General features: G+C 45.0%; 2 protein-coding genes and 1 long non-coding RNA gene across 5 annotated transcripts in view; 2 read left to right on the forward strand and 1 right to left on the reverse strand.

The window, feature by feature from the left end:
- Positions 1 to 15788, forward strand: LOC147060195 (uncharacterized). The gene is made up of 4 exons (XR_015068698.1): positions 1 to 82; positions 6276 to 6420; positions 15284 to 15407; positions 15501 to 15788. It is a non-coding gene; the product is annotated as an uncharacterized LOC147060195 (long non-coding RNA).
- Positions 57 to 3127, forward strand: lurap1l (leucine rich adaptor protein 1 like). The gene is made up of 2 exons (XM_085935903.1): positions 57 to 436; positions 1405 to 3127. The coding sequence occupies exons 1-2, from the start codon at positions 239 to 241 to the stop codon at positions 1798 to 1800; spliced, it is 594 nt and encodes a 197-aa protein (XP_085792029.1). The 5' UTR covers positions 57 to 238; the 3' UTR covers positions 1801 to 3127.
- Positions 7427 to 16145, reverse strand: part of mpdz (multiple PDZ domain crumbs cell polarity complex component) — a 21737-nt gene continuing 13018 nt past the window's right edge. For all 3 annotated transcript variants that reach the window (XM_085935868.1, XM_085935876.1, XM_085935861.1), the window contains 21 exons: positions 15992 to 16096; positions 15836 to 15916; positions 15473 to 15650; positions 15290 to 15400; positions 14423 to 14479; positions 14212 to 14283; positions 12904 to 13081; positions 12550 to 12746; positions 12397 to 12488; positions 12064 to 12142; positions 11420 to 11534; positions 11192 to 11337; positions 11020 to 11103; positions 10669 to 10862; positions 10170 to 10317; positions 10018 to 10104; positions 9888 to 9954; positions 9643 to 9806; positions 8599 to 8703; positions 8438 to 8535; positions 7427 to 8059 (listed from right to left, as the gene is read on the reverse strand). In XM_085935868.1, coding sequence (XP_085791994.1) covers positions 7789 to 8059; positions 8438 to 8535; positions 8599 to 8703; positions 9643 to 9806; positions 9888 to 9954; positions 10018 to 10104; positions 10170 to 10317; positions 10669 to 10862; positions 11020 to 11103; positions 11192 to 11337; positions 11420 to 11534; positions 12064 to 12142; positions 12397 to 12488; positions 12550 to 12746; positions 12904 to 13081; positions 14212 to 14283; positions 14423 to 14479; positions 15290 to 15400; positions 15473 to 15650; positions 15836 to 15916; positions 15992 to 16096 — 2629 coding nt within the window. In that variant the 3' untranslated portion in view covers positions 7427 to 7788. The remainder of the gene's footprint in view (positions 8060 to 8437; positions 8536 to 8598; positions 8704 to 9642; positions 9807 to 9887; positions 9955 to 10017; positions 10105 to 10169; positions 10318 to 10668; positions 10863 to 11019; positions 11104 to 11191; positions 11338 to 11419; positions 11535 to 12063; positions 12143 to 12396; positions 12489 to 12549; positions 12747 to 12903; positions 13082 to 14211; positions 14284 to 14422; positions 14480 to 15289; positions 15401 to 15472; positions 15651 to 15835; positions 15917 to 15991; positions 16097 to 16145) is intronic.

Genomic DNA, 16145 nt, shown 5'->3' on the forward strand with positions numbered 1-16145 from the left:
TTTCGGAGGCGGACGGAGGGAGGCAACCCGGTGGGAGGCGGACGCCGGACGGACGGAAGCAGCGAAGCGGATGGCTTCAATGGTAGGACTCCAACATTTCCACTCAACATGTTTCTGTGAGGATGAATGAGGTCACACTCGGGACACACTAGCGTACAACAGTAGACGCAACGCAAACGAATATTTATTTTTCCTATACAACAAATTTTGAGCATTTCGCCGAACACGTCGACCCGTCATGGACGAAGGCGGCTTCGCGTTGCCCGAATTGAAGGACCTGGAGACCAAGTTGGGTCGCAAAGTTCCCGAAAGTCTCGCTCGCTCGCTCGCGGGGGGCAGACACGACAAGGCGACACCCCCGGCGGCGCGTCCCGGACACAATTCTGCGGACTTTGACCGGCTGGAGGGCAAAATTTTCTACCTCAAACAAGAAATGGTGAGTGAAATCACTTGGGGTCTTTTTCCCACTTAAAAAATAAACTTGATGAACTTTTATTATGAACTTTTATTATAGTATAGTGTGTCATTGTCATTGGTAATTGTAAATGAAAACTAGGACTGTGCCACTTTTGTTTTACGAATAGTTCCTGGGTCCAATTGACCCTGCTGTCAGAAAAGCAAGGACACAGTTAATATTTAATTAACTTTTATGTTTGGCCTGCAGCACATCAAGTCAATTTAAGAACAGCAATGTTCTCGGGTGCAATTGACCCGTGTGTCAGAAAATGCAATAACACTGTTTATATGTCATTAAATTCAATGGTTGAATTTGACCTGCAATATATCAGTCAGGTTAATTGAAGGACAGCAATCATAATGTTCCTGAGTCAAAATGACCCAGGTGTTATAAACAATCAAACCGTTTTCAGACAAGATTTAGTGCATGAGCGTTTTTTGAGATTTGGGATAAGTAGGTCATTTTGACCCATGAGCTGTGAGTATTATAAAACATTTTAATTTGTATTCTTAAGAGTTTGGAAACGGTGACGTCACACCATATCAGAAAATGAATGGAATAAACACTAAACGTAAATACTGCGGTCTAATTTTATATCACACAACTTGTGAATTTGCAATTCGTGTTTAAATTGGATTTTGGTGTCAACATGCAGCTGTGAAATACAAAGATTTTGGTCGCTGTCAAAGAGCCATTTGCAGATTTGTTAAAGGCCAATATGGCAATTTCAAGACCACGTGTTGTTTAAGGCTACAAAAGGTATTAGGCCCCCAAAGCAGATGGTTTTGAAGACTAGGATTTGAGCTGATAGGCTTTGTCAGTCTCACGGCAAACAGCCCGTTTGTCGTAAAATTTCTTCAAATCCCAGATACAATTTCCCGGCTTTGCCGTCTTTCGCAAAAACCCCAAAATTGTATCTGTTTAAAATCCTTCCCTATGTCACACAGGCCAACCTGCGCGCCATCGACGTGAAACTGATGCAGCAGCTGATATCCATCAACGAAGGTATCGAGTCCATCCGCTGGGTGATGGACGACAAAGGTGACGACACGGTCAGCCAAGATGGCAGCCTGTCCAGCAGCCTGTACAGCTTGTCCGATAGCCAGGACGGTGGCTCGTTGCCGGGCAGCCTCAGTAGCCTGAACGACGCCAACAGCGACGAGCTGGACACGCTGTCGGTAGGCAGCTATCTGGACACGCTTGCCGAGGACCTTTCGGATGACCCTTCTTCGCCCAGCGACCTGGACTGCTTGGTGGATAAAACCGTAATCAACGGGGACGCCTTCTGCAAATCCCCAGTGAAACTGAGGGCGGAATCGGATGAATACTACTGCTTTGGATAATTCTCGTAGACATATTTACCATTTGTTTTGTGTGTGGTCTCCAATTAACTTTGCTGACTCACCCGTGTGACTTTTTGTTTTACTTTGAAACTTGCCGCACCTCACCAAACCACTCTCCGTCACGCCCTTATTGTCTTTGTTCTTTTTACAGCTACGTCTTCCGGTTCTGTCTGGTGCAAATGTCGTATTTATTTTCCAACATTTTATTTATTTACCTCAGATTTGGTGCTGTTGTTACTGGTTTCGTACCCTCGACTGTTACAGCTGGGGAACACACCTGAAACGGTACCTTGGAGTTTTTGGGGGTAACTTGAAGAAAAGAAAAAAAAAAAAGCATTGTTCCCTCTAAGGGGTTTGTTTTTGGTGAGTCCAATCAAATGTGCTTTTGTAGCCTTGGTACTTGACCTTAAGAGTCTGGGAAGATACTCTACCAGGTGCCTGCCAGTATCTTGGACTACTATATTTTGATCTGGTGCTGGCGTCCCAGTTTGGTCTTTCAGACCTTGACGATTGTTTTTTTTTTTTGCAGCCTATGCCCTTTTTAGGGTTTTAAACGGTACCTTTTAAAGTCGTCTTAAAGAGATTTGACCTGGTTTTCCGAGTCACTCGTAAATTTCACGCGTAATGTTGTCACTACTCTCATAGTTACTTTTACATTTAGGAATATACCTTGTATCTTTTAAGGATCGGAAATGGTACCCCAAATTCCTTTTAAGCCTTAAGCCGTTTAAATCTTTACCCGAGTTTTCTGATGCCCACACGGCAAAAAAAAAAATTCTTTGTACTTTTAAAGGGCTACCGTCACATTTGCCACTTCTGCCACTTGACCTTTCCCGCTTGTGGTCAAGGCTACAAGCCATGATTTAAGAGTGCAATAAATACCCCACTGCACTAGTGTAGATTTGTTACGAGTCGAAACGGGTTATCTCTACTTCTCTCTAAGCTTCAATCATCAGTCACCCTCAGACAACTTCAGCAAAAAAGAAGATTAGGATTGAAAAGCCATTTGGACAATTGGACGCTGCTTGCTGAGTGATTCGAGACGCTTCAACTTGAATCTAAAGCAAGAGCAGAAGGACGCTGTAGTCTTTAACAAAGAACCTAAGCTTGACTGAAAAGCAAAACAATTTGATTGTCTGGTAGATAACATTAGCCCAAAGCGTTGGGGGAGTTGTTGACGGCCGACACGTGTGAAACACATGTCAGCACTTTTCCAAATGTCCTTTGTTCACGCTTTGTACATAAACATGTTTTTTTTTGTTTTGTTTAGGCTTTACATTGTGTCAATCGCCGCCTTCTTTTGTAACGATTGGTAATGTTGAGTAAATGACATGATAATATATTGTGATTTGTTACCCAAGTTTTACTGTCCTTTTTTTTTTTTCTCGTCCCATTAGCTCCACACAGACGTACTCGCCTAACCCAGATACGTGCTTGTAAATTTGTCTTACAAGTACGAGGAAGCTTCTTAATTACGTTTTTCTACTGTCTTCGGGAAGTTTTAATCTCCAAACCATAGAATCTTCGTCACGGGACGCACCAAACCGAGATATTTGACTGTTAAGACGACTAAGCAGGTTCTACGAGTTTGTCACCATGATGATGATAGCTGACCTCTCCGTACAGTAATCGTACCGGACGTGTGATGCTTATTTAAGAGTCCTCCTTACAATGGCTTCGTGACGAGCGCGCAATCACGGTTTCGTCGTTGTGACTAAGTGTAATTACCGTCGAAACTGTGGCGTGCAGCAGGGAGCCATTAGCAAATTAGACACAGCGGCCGTCTGGGCCCCGTGCAGCAAAAAATGTAACATGACACCGTCTGGAGTCTGGGAAAGTGTCGCCATGTGAACAAATGAAGATCCAGGATAGGGGTTATTTGAGTCAAAAAAAAAAATGGGGAGGGGGAAGTCGACTCGACTGTCAAACGACCTCATTTGAATTTAATCAGTGGTCTTCGTCTTCTAATCATGCAACGGAAAAGAACAGATTCATGTATGTCAATGGACTAGTCATAGTTTTGGCACATGAGATACCAAAGTTGTAAAAGCCACAAAGGATAGTCTGAAAAAAAAAAAAATCGAAGGATATTTGTGTCCAGTCTGGAAATGTTCCAGTGCGTTTGGCCCAAAACAGAAATCTCCTGAAACTAATGTCGATGGTTTATTCAAAAGATTTTCCCGAGATTTAAACTTCTGGTCCTGAGAATTCAACGGATGGTTAAAAAATCTTGCCATTCACAGCATACCCAAGTAAAAAAAATTTCCCCCTGCTTTCTGTATTCAAGAAAAAAAAAGGAGTCCATTTCATGATTCAAAAGGTCGACCCCCCCCTCTGTGGGAGCGTTTTGAAAATATCCGTTTGCTGTTCATCCGTGAGCCGATGGCGTCGGAGATAGCGACGAGAATGCGTCGTCACGGAGGCTTTTCCAGCTCCATTTCCGTATCTATTTTTACCGTGTCTTCAGTCCATTTGGAACGTAAACATTCCCGTTCTCACGCTGCCGATTTGACGGTCACGGAGGGTGTTGGTGAAAAGCCCCCAAAAAGGTCAATAGTCTTTTCCGAGGGTTTCCTGGCAACGCGCTGCAGGTCGTATAAAGCGAGTAGCGTGGCGGTTAGCAAACATGCTTCACTAAAATGGGTCCCCTTGGAATAATGCTTTCAGGGGCTCATTCATGTGAAATAAAAGGCAACTTGGGGGTCATTCTGAGGACCATTCCAATTGACTGATCCTTTAAGTCCAAGAGAGAAACCACAAAAGGGCGAGATATTATTAATGGTATGAACCCACGTTGGCTTTTCTAACGGAACGTTGGAAGGAGAATACGCCGAGTTCGGATTTGTCGTCTGGTTTAATAGACTCGTAAAGAATTCTGCTGAGGAACTGAATGTCTGCACCATCCCGCGAGCACTTTATGTGGAAACTTCAATGCGCAAAGCCATTCTGCAGCCGTCTTGCCGCAACATAATTGCATTTTCACGATCGCGGCCTTCCGAGAGACATCTCACGATCTCATTCATCCTGGTAACGCACTCATTCCGAAAATGAGGATTTGCAACATGATGTCATAAATCAGCATGTACTGCGCAAAACTTCTCCTGGTACAGATTCCGCCAAAAAAACAACTCACAATGTTTCCCAGTGAAGACCACCAGATCATTTTTATGAAAAGGCCAAACCATGTAACCTTAATAAATCATCAGTATCGTAGCAATTTGTCGCAGTATCCACCTAGACGGCTTTTGAAAAAAGCTCTCTGGGAGTGGCGCACCAGTGATTCTCACCAATCATTAACAAGCAAGCCGGCGGCGGCTAGAACAATGCGAGGTCAGCTCTCAGTCTGTCCAAGCGCAAAGTGATAATTGCTAACGCTGATGTCACACCCCTGCGTTGCACTATTGATTGCGGGCTTGTCGTTGCTAAAGCACGTGACGGTGACGCACTGCTGCACTGAGGGCTATCAGTAACAGACAGTTAATAGGCTTACCCCCCCCCCCCGTCCAACCCACCCACCCTCCTTGCACTCAAAGAAAGAACTGACTGTTAGTCCACGCAGGGAGGAATCCCAGGAGTAGGCCGAGACAGGTGGCGATCCCCACAGGGAATGTTTACGGGAGGCCCGAGCGCTAGCCTACGACGGACAAAAAAGAACCTCGTGTTGTTTCAGTCATGTGGGACAGTTTTCATTTATTCAACTCAATGAATTGATTTGAAGGCAAGTACACGGGAGAGGCATTAAACACAAATGGCATCTTGTTATTTTTCCATTATTCTCATTTGTATGCGAGGAAACCCATCCATCCGTTTTCTTGTTCTCATTATTCTAATAAGATTGCAGCTCCTCAACAGTGTTATAATTCCAACAGCCATTTATGTGCAAAAATAATCTAGGAAGCTCAATGTTTTCCAACAAAGGTGTCGGAGAAAATCCTCAAAAATCACTTAGCTCGATAGGATTACCAACCGAGAGGTGCTTAACGTGAGTAAACGGCATTCGCTGAATAAAACTGTCAGACCACTGGACACTGTATGCATGCCGTGTCGTCAAAATCCCTCCGTGGCATTGAGATGGACCCAAGTAAATGGAAGTATTAAACAGCAACTGAGATTTCAACATTTCCTTTTACATTTTAAATGTGAAAAAAAAAATATTTTTGGGAGGGACACAAAACGCATTAATGGCACTTCCATTCATTTCAATGGAAGAAGATGATTTGGGATACTAGTGCTGTGTCATTATGGATTATATTAAATTCTTATCTCAAGGCTTCACTGCACCAGAAGCTGTTTTTAATATTACAGAGCCTGTCTGTGTCTCCTGTTACTCAAAAGCCTTAAGGTGACATCATGGATGTCAAAAAAGCAACACGTTCACCTGTCGGAACCTGCACAGCAACCACAAACATGTTGGCACAAGCCTTCGGAAAGGTTTTCACTTGTATTTTTCTCTCCTGTTGATTGCTTGCTCTCAGTTTCTCTTGAAGGCGGAGAGCGAATCAAACGCCCCAAGAAGGTTTCGAGGCAAAAATCGTCATCAACCGCACGAGCGCAAAATTGTCGGGAGGTGCCGTCATCATCTGTTGTGCAGTTCAACTGTCATGCTCATCAAGTGCACAGGTAAAAAAAATAAAAATATTTGGGCTTTCCTAATTGCCTTTGTTCAAGTCACATGACTTGATTCTAGCTAAGCCGTCATTTTATTTTTCATTGTAACTCCACTTTGAGGGCCGGAGGCATCCAGCATGTTTCCATCTTGTTGTCAAATCAATACGACAAGCCCAATGAACCAGTTCACCATTGACACTCCGTTCGAGGTCGAACACTGGCGACAACCTCCACCCATAGCAAACATCGCCCGGCCGGCTCAACTCACTGCGTGACTTCACACACGGCTCATAAAGCCATGATTGCGTACTAAAAGCCTTAATGCGCCGCGGCCATAATGTCAGTCCGAGCTGTAACTGCAAGGCAAACATACCAGGATGAACACGCAAAGTGTGTAAAGATCTCCGGAATTAGGGTGTGCGTTAAAGACACCTCATCATTATGTCCACATTGTGTCATAGCTGCCCTTACACAACACCACTTGTTTGTATGGCAAACATGAAGCGGTGGAAACAATGTCGCCTTTTACAATTCGTACAAAATCAATCGCAAAAATGGAGTTGCGAAGTGAAGAATATTTTGCAAGTTCAGACTTTGATACCGCGAGGCCTGTTTGCGAAATCAAAGCGCTTGTTTAAAAAGGGCCCGTCTGCACTTGAGTGAACAGAATGTGCCATTTTGCTGAGGGGGGGGGGTCGGAGGTGAGGGGGGGCACCAACAACAGGTGCTCCCACGCAGCTGTCCCGTCTGACTTCGAGGTGAAAGAGTCAGTAAGCAAACCTTCTTGTTGTTGCTTCTCTTTTACGAGCCAACTCAACCTTGTTAGAGAAACACCTTCAAAGGAAAGTGGAAAAAATATCTTTGGGATAAAATGGCATAGTTTGATAAATGTGACATTTGTGCCAGATGCTAATGCGGATTTCAAGTTAGCATAAAGTGGGCGACTAATTCATGTCTGATGCCCAAGCGTATCGCTGTGCTCGCCCTCCTTTAGAAAAAAACCCAAAATCCAGATAACTGAAATGGTGAAAAACAGTTTAATGTTCTACAATCGAGTTCTACAAAATTCACAGTGTTTGTGTGTTTTCTGTAATTATTTTCAAACATTTATTGTGTATTTAGAAACGAGTATGATTTGACTTTACAGTGACTCACAGTGAAACACTTTGTGTCGTTGTTGTGTTGTCTGCGCTAATACTTTGAGTGAGAGGAAAATCCAACACTGATAGAATGCATGACATATTTAGCAGCACTAAATGTCATCGCTGGGTTCCAGCGTCTGCTCAAAACTGAGATTGGAATGATAACGCCAGATAATTTAGCCCGTGACCGGAACCGGATTGCGTTGGAAGTGCGGGCGGGGGAACGTTAGCAAGGCGGCTAGGATAGCACGGTGAGCGTGACGCTTCCTTTGGTCCTCTTCAAAATGCCCACGGCCTCCTCGTGCGTGACTCCCTCCAGCGCTTGCCCGTTGACCGCCATAATCTGGTCACCCCGCTTCAGGCGACCGTCCTCCGCCGCCGCCCCTTTGCCGAAAACCGTCTTGATGTAGATGGGCAGGTCGCCGTGGGGGCTGCCGTAGCCGCCGACGATGCTAAAGCCCAGCCCGTCCGGTCCTCTCTCCAGCGTGATGCTTTTGTATTGAGGTGGGCTGGTGGCAATACGGGGACATCATTTTAAAATTCGGCCTTACAAAAGCAGTCACTGAATAATAATAATAATGATATATTTAGTACCATTTATGAATTATGGGTTAAGTTCAGAAACAGGTGGATTTTTTTCCCTGAAACTTCATTGCTATATATTACAGCGCATGATAACCTCTATATGATAGGTCAAAATGATGTATAAATAATAAATAAATGATGAAAATATCTATAAAAAAAAAAAAAACGTTTTTTTTTTTTTTTAAAGTCAGCATCAAAAACTTTTAGGATCACGTAAAGCCATCTCTGATTAGAATGATAAGATCCAATTCCCAATTGACGTATTGAATAAGAGCAAAGAGAAGTTTCATAAAGCTTCCAACCTAAGGTCATCCTGGAAGATGCAGCTGGGTGGCTGAAGGCCTCCAGCCACCTGCTCCTGAGCCGCGCCGGTCACCGTGTTGTCAACACCTGCCACCACCTAAAACGTCACACGTTATTATTGACACCAACCCGAAACAATCAAATAGATCAATCAACTTACTTGCAGCTGTATTGTCCCCGTGGCATTCTTGAGCAAAGTGACGGCTTGCGCGTGGCTCATGCCTTCAGTAGAAGTTCCGCAAATACTGATAATCCGGTCTCCGACCTGGAGAAGGGTCGATTGATAGAAAACTAAGGTTTATTCATTCATTCATTTGGTTAAAATCAGAATTGATCTGTGCATATTTTGTTTGTTCTAGTTTCAATTGGCATGTGAACGCATTCACGGCACTGTTTGCAGACTCAGTTCACAAAGGGCAGCGCGGCTATCTCCTAAGACAAAGCGGCACAATTGTCTCCTAACGGAGTCCTTTTGTTAGCCGAGGCTGTCTGAATTCAAGAGTGGGAGATTTATTAGGCTCCAAAAGTCTGTATCACACAGGGCAGCGATTGTCAACGTGGCTCCCCCCTCTCCTTCCATTTCACTCGCTGCGGGCTCCCGTCGGATTTGAGACTCTTTCCGGAATGGTTGGTATGCATATTTGGATGCCAAATGAAGGCGCCTGCGATACGAACGCCCAGAGAGTCGCTAGAAGTTGAGTTATTTGAGTTTTGTGTTTGATGGCGACCGATCAAACTATGCTGAAAATTCAATTCTTTGGTAACATAGCGCCAGCCATCTGTCTGGTATATGTACGGAATATCGAGGACAAATGAGCTTGTGGAGGACATCTGTGCAAAACTGAAAATGGCGGAAATGATCATTATGCCGCCCATCTGTGACTGCCATCATTGTATGAGGCGTTGATTTCATCAGATCACTCTTGATTGGTTGAAAGCACGCCGACTTTCCATTTCTTAAACAAGTCAAAAATACGATAATTGGTTCATGAAGCAAAATTTGAAGCTTCGTTTTCCCATCACTACTAGTTGGGACATAGCTTTGTCTAATAAAAAAGGAACTTTACTGCCATCGTGTGGCTTCTATTGGCAATTCCAAATATTTTTGTGTAAGCTTCTACTACACGTGGATTTTCATTATCGATGGTGGATCTCAGTTCCTTTCCACAGCAAGCTAAACGGAGGTGAATGCAAAATGTCGTACCATGAGCTTCTGTGTCTGCGCCGCCAGGCCGACGGGGTTCATCATGGCAATAAAAATGGGGATGTTGCCCAAGGGGCTGCCCACCCCGCCGGCAATACTGACACCCAAGGAATCACCGGGGCCTTTGGTGAACTCTGCCGTTCTCACGTCTTGGTGATCTGGTGCTGCAGGAGAAGAAAGCCTTTGAGCGTCTCATTCCCTGGAGCCACATCACGCTGTATTTAAAAAAATAAATAAATACTGACCCTGCTGCTGACTCTCATCACCAGAAAGGATTCCCGAGGCCACCTTGGAAGTGGAAGGTTCACTCGCCTGGGTGAGAGAAACCCGGTTTGCTGTAGTCTAACTGACACACTATAAAAGTCTCAAGCCTACCTGACTGCTTTGGGAAAGCCTTCGCTGCGAGTGGAAGGGGCCGGCTTTAAACCTCCCGATGTCCATCTTCAAGGAGCCAACGCAACACTGAAACAGAATGACGACTCAATACCCGATGCGCCACAAAAGCACGTTGTCATTATCGCCACTACCTTGAGGAGAGCAGCGACCGTCTCCTGGGTGGCAGAGCGGACGTCTTCCCCGTTGACCGACAGGATCTGGTCACCCTGCATCAGTCGGCCGTCGGTGTCCGCCAAGCCTCCTTTGATGATGTCCGACACAAAAACTCCTGTGTCATTCCTGGCATAAAAAGACAGATGGGCATTTGCTTTTTTTGTTTTGTTTTGGTCTACATGATGTGGTCTCCGTCATCCCCTGACCTCAACCCTATTGAGGAGCCTTATGCGGCACACTTGGAAAACCTTTGAGGATGGACTCTGAGACTACGCAATGATTTTCTGGATTATCTAGTTAAGTCTACCAAGGATGCTACATTCAGCGCTAATTACCTTTGGTCCCTGGATCTGAAGCGCATAAGAAAAACCATAAGCGTTGTGAGTACCCGACAGCTTTCATTAAGAGTATAGAGACCGAGAAAATCTGATTCCTGCCTTGGGAGGAGAAGTGCAAAATCCAACTTTGATTGGTTACCTCCTCCCCACGATGCTAAGTCCCAGTCCCTGGCCGGGCCTCTTGCGTAGCTCCACAATGAACGAGTCCCACAATTCCTCCTCCTTGTACTGGGCCTCGTCCCTGTAGACGACGAGCCGGACCCTCTGCGGGGTCTGCCGCAGCACGTTGATGGCCTCGTCGTGGCTCGCCGCTCGCAAGTCGATGCCGTTCACCTGCGAGACACCAGTCATTGAAGGCGTCTATTTGATTGGTGGACTGGTTGGAGAGTTTGTTAAAGGCATAAGCATCATTTTTTTGAATTTACATTAAGATGTTCTGCCCGCACTTGTCTTTTTATACAAAATACAGCGCTCCCATTAAAAACCTAACCTCGAGGATTTGGTCTCCAGCCCAAAGCCTGCCGTCCTTGGAAGCTGCACCTTCTTCGTAAACCTCGTGGATGATAATGGCCCCCTGTCGCCAAGACGAGATATTAATTCGACTGGAATCCAGGACTGGTTGAATTTGAGTAAATGGTGCAGAAGATGAAAATCTTCCTCACCAGCAGAGTGTCACAACCCCCGACGATGCTGAGTCCCAGGCCCGTCCGTCCTTTGGAGATGTCGATGGTGGTCTCGCAGCCCGGGATGATGGGGCACGTGGCCGGGTCGCAGGCCAGCGTCGACGGGCTGGATGAGCGGCTGTGACCTGAAGACAAAAAACAACAACAACCACCGTGTCTACGTGGTTCCTTTAAATACCGCCAGGAATAAACAGTCAACTGACTCACTTGAAGATGTTTCGGGTAGACTGGCGACCTTCGGTTCCCCATCGACTCCTGCGGTGCAGCTTTCCTGGATGGTTACCTTGTCCTCTGCGGTGCCTTCGCCAACCGCAACGTCTTCCTGAAGGTGACATAAATGGAACGCTCGTTGCTCGGTTACCGGCGTGGGCTTATTGTGCTCATGTCACATTCATGGTGGAATTCAAAGTGCCTGTGTGGGCCCTTTTAATGGGAGGTTGGACATGCACACTATCCTGTCTGTGGTTTTTCTCCGTCTTTTGAGTTGGGAAAGATGAGCGGACCACACAACGTCGCTCGTGGAAGAAATAATTTCGGAGTACTTCTTCCCATGGCACGTCATCAAACGCCGTGGCTCAAATTGGGATGAAATCTTTTCGATGTTTTGCTTGTTAAAATGACCTGCTTCAAGTGCCAGACTTCCTGTCTCTTCTCAGGGATGGCTCTTTATTTTTTTTGGGTGTGTCTACTCATGTTAGACACAACTACCAAAATGTCATGTTGGTATTACACACAGCTTTCGAGGGTTGAATTTCCCCTTCCCCCCCCCAAAATATAGTCCTGGTGTACTCAGTCTGACCACTTGTTCTACCAACATATGTTCTGACACTTTGTCGGGCCCCGGCTGTTACCTCCGCGTGCGACTCGGCTGCTTCTCCCTGGGTTTCTTTCACGGGTCCCACTGCCATCTGCTCCAAGGCTTCTGTGTTCCTGTTCCATAAGTCATAACTCATGTGAGCTGACAGCAAATTATACTCAACTGGAGGGTTTGTTAATTTTCTTCACAGGAGGCAACTACAACAGTTTTGGTTGGTGCTGATGTTTGCGTTAGCAAAATTTTTTTTCTTTTTCAACTTTGGAAAAGAGTCTCTGCTGGTCTTGAATTCTCTTTTGTGTAAAAACATCTCCCTCTAGTGGACGTTATCTAAAGTTACAACAGTGGAAACAAAATGTGTGTCTTGTACCTGATAAAGATGATTTGGACTTTAGATGGGGCGCTTTTGATAATGGAAGATGCATTCTGGTGACTTTGGCCATAGAGGACTTGTCTATTAATCTAGAAGAAAAAAAAAAAAATCAGCTGCGTCCAAGATGCTGATCAAACGTCCTTTTCTCACCTCGAGGAGCTCATCCCCGATAAGCATGCGTCCGTCAGTCCCGGCCGCCCCCGCGGGGTCAATGCCCACCACAAAGACGCTCATGCGGGCACGGTCCCGGTTGCCGGCCAGGCTGAGGCCCAAGCCCGTCTTGCCCTTCTCCAGCTCGATCACGTGGAGGACACCCGGAAGGCTTCCGTAACGCTGGACGATACTCTCTGACATGGACCAATAATAGAAACATTTGGTCTTGAACAAGAGGGACTACTTCAATGGGGGGGATATATATTTTCTGAGGTGACCAGGGCATTTATTAAGGGGGGGTGGGTCAAATAAACACCTCGCCTTCGACCATGGCGTGAAACGGGAACTCACCCCAGCTGTACCCAAACTCCCCTTCCTCCTCCTCTACCCCGTCCCGTTCGTCAGCTTGAAGGGGCGGCGCCGGAGTCTCTGCCAGAGTGTCGGTGTCCGTCTCCCCCACGTGGGGCACCACCGGCAGGGCGAAGGCCACGCTGGCGGTTGTCACCTTTGCAGCGCCACGCTTCTTTGGCTTCGAGGCGGGGGGGGGGGATTCATATTAGAAAAGGCAGAGAATCCCCTTTTTTTTTTTTTGACAAATCAATAGTTGCTCAAAGGTTTCCCAGGTGAGTACAATCAATTATCAGAAGCTGATATGCTTGATTTTGAAGGTTTAAGTTAGTTGAGGCTGATGGATGATTCAGTCGTCGATGCTTGAGGCTCAATCAGACGACAGCTAATGCAATAAAGGTTGCTTATTTAACCCAATAAAACTTTGTTACACATTAATACACACTACTTACAATATGTTACGGGCTTTACGCGGAAATGTTAGGACAAACTTAAAAATATTGAATGATCTACAGGCAAACTTAATTCTATTCAAGGGTCAAACAAATTTGAAAAGTTGCATACAAATCTTGAGAAACTCCAATTATGTACCTACCTGAAAAACAGGAGTCATTCACACTTGCTACACACAAGCCTGTCTACACAATTAACATAAAGTGACAAATGCAAAACAACAACATGATGATTGGACAAAGACAAACGTTGAAGACACCGGCCGACATGTGCATGCATGGCTTTTATGGTATGTTCACTATACTGGCTTTTTGCAAATAGTGGCTGCAGTTGACTAAAGGTGGGCTGATTCCACGTATTTTCCAAAACAACGTTACTCGTATACTTGTCTTGAAAATCTCAAAGTCCTTTAAAATGGCTGTCTTTTATTTTTTTATGTCCTGGAACTATTCTCGACCAGCTTTTTTTTTTTATTATTATTTTTTTTTACTGCTTTGCTCTACATTCTATGATAAAAATGCAAATGTTTGCTTGTTTTTCATAGCGGCTTCAAATTTGATAAGAATTGGATAACATTTTGAGAACAGGTTCCATTTTGAAACACTCTTCAAAATGGCCGCTTCAGACCAAAATGGATTCTGGATTTAAAACAGACAAACACCTATTGACTGCGATCGTTATAATCAGTTCATCTCATTTAGATTAAAACAACTTTAAATTATTAATGACCGACTCCTATTTGAGGAAATACGGTTGAAATTGTCAACCCAGAAAACACAAAAAGCCGTCAGCCGTTCCGCAGCACGTGCAGGGGACATGTCAGACACGAGGAAGGCCACAACAGAGAGCCCCACAAACCTTAAACGGGGTAGGAGTGAAAGGGTTAGTTGGGGAGAGGCGGAGGACAAGTCTACTGTGACTGTCACCCTCCTACAGAGAAGAGACAAAGGGCGACAACTTTAGACGATGACACATTTGTGACACAACATCGATTCACTCAGTCTTCAATAGAAACGATCCAAGTAAAAAGAAGGCCAAGGTGTTCAAAAAGCTCAAAAACATCACCAACCTTGTCCCTGGGTAGACTTGATACATTTTCCTCGATGGACTCTGCACTTGTCGATGACTACACAACACAATAAGACATTAAGTTGTATTATATGGAGCATACTGTATATGCATTGGCGGAGCTAGGGGGGGGGGGCTGCAGGGCACTGACTCCCTTAGATAATTTTTTGGGCTATATTTCAAAAAAAAAAAATTGGGATTTTTTTTCCACGTCTCCACTGTAGAAGAACATTTTGTGTTTACAAAATGTTTTCTTTTTGTTTTGTAGACCCCCTGAAATATCCTTGACCTCCCCATAACAAAAAGAGAAAGATCCTAGCTCACATGTAAAGTGAATACATAATGTTTTCTATTTGGCCAAACCAAAACAACCTTGTGATTTCCCTAACACAAAATAAGTTGCTTCAAAGCTTTTAGCCAGCTAAATTCAATATACGCTTACAAGAGACACACACGCGCACTGCACGGTTTAGCTAGGACACTCAAACCTCTTTGGCATGCACGCACGCCTCAGTGCTTATGCCAGGTAATCCATCTCTCTTCTATTCAGTCTCCCTGCTTTGTGTTACATCAACCATCAATCACACTCGTGCTTGCCTTATCTCGTCCTGCCTCTCTTCTTGCTTTTGTTAAGCACGGCACACTCCTTCAAAGCCGAATCTTCACCGATTGGGATAATTAGAGACAAACTTGGGGAAAGGTGGTAATGGGATAATCTGTCTGTTCACTTCCTGAAAACCAGTTTCTGATAGCACCATAAAATTTAGTAGGCATGTCTATCATGAGTAGACCCACAAAACAATCTCAAGATCCGATGCATGAAAAGTGACAGAAGGTCTGCCATTTTTTTTTTTTTCATGAGACCTACCCTGGGTTTCTGGATGATACTCTGCACCAGGAAGGACACCGGATTGCCCGCCCTACGGATGGCCTCCACCGCCTCCTCGTGACTGGCGTCTCTTAGGTCCACGCCATCCACCTGACAGGTGAGGCTCGCTCATTATTCGCTAGCCCATCTTGTTTGATAAGGTTCCACTTGATTCTAGTTTACCTCCACAATCCTGTCTCCGGTCTTCAAGGTGCCGTTCTGTCCGGCGGGACTGTCCTCCAGGATGTGTTTGATGAAAATACCCCGCATCACCTCGCCGTTGCTCAGCCGGCTGCCCATCCCGCGGCCTCCCACGATGCTGATGCCCAGGGACTTGCCGGGCTGTCGGAAGAGCTCCACTCTGAGGGTGGAGGAACCAAAATGTTTCCTTTTCAAACGAGGTACATGGGTTTATTTTTTTAGCAGTACAAATAAAAAATAATTATATTAAAAATATTCTTATATCGGCATTATTCAATTAAATGTATTATAAATATATTTAAAAATTTATTGTTTGATATTGAAATTTTAAGAAACTCCACTTACAGTCGTGGTTGGTTCCAGTTGCTAAAAGACACGCTCTCCTCTCCCTCGCCATCCTCCCGCTCTGGAAGGTTAGGAACATCCCTGAACACCAAAAAAAAAAAAAATCCTGGCTTTACAAAGCCACTTTTTCATTTTTGATGAGACTCAGGTGCTTACTTTGGAGTCGGAATAGACGCCGGCTCGGAGAAGACTTGGTCTTTGTCACTCTGCTCCAGGCTGCTCTTGTACTCCTCCAAATATTCTGCCGGGACGTACGTGATGCTGGACAAAAAAATTTTTTTTTTATATAAATAAGGTGGCGTCTGCCTCA

The sequence above is a fragment of the Syngnathus leptorhynchus genome, chromosome 2 (assembly GCF_054491065.1).
Source record: "Syngnathus leptorhynchus isolate UIUO chromosome 2, UIUO_Slep, whole genome shotgun sequence".
NCBI lineage: Eukaryota > Metazoa > Chordata > Actinopteri > Syngnathiformes > Syngnathidae > Syngnathus > Syngnathus leptorhynchus.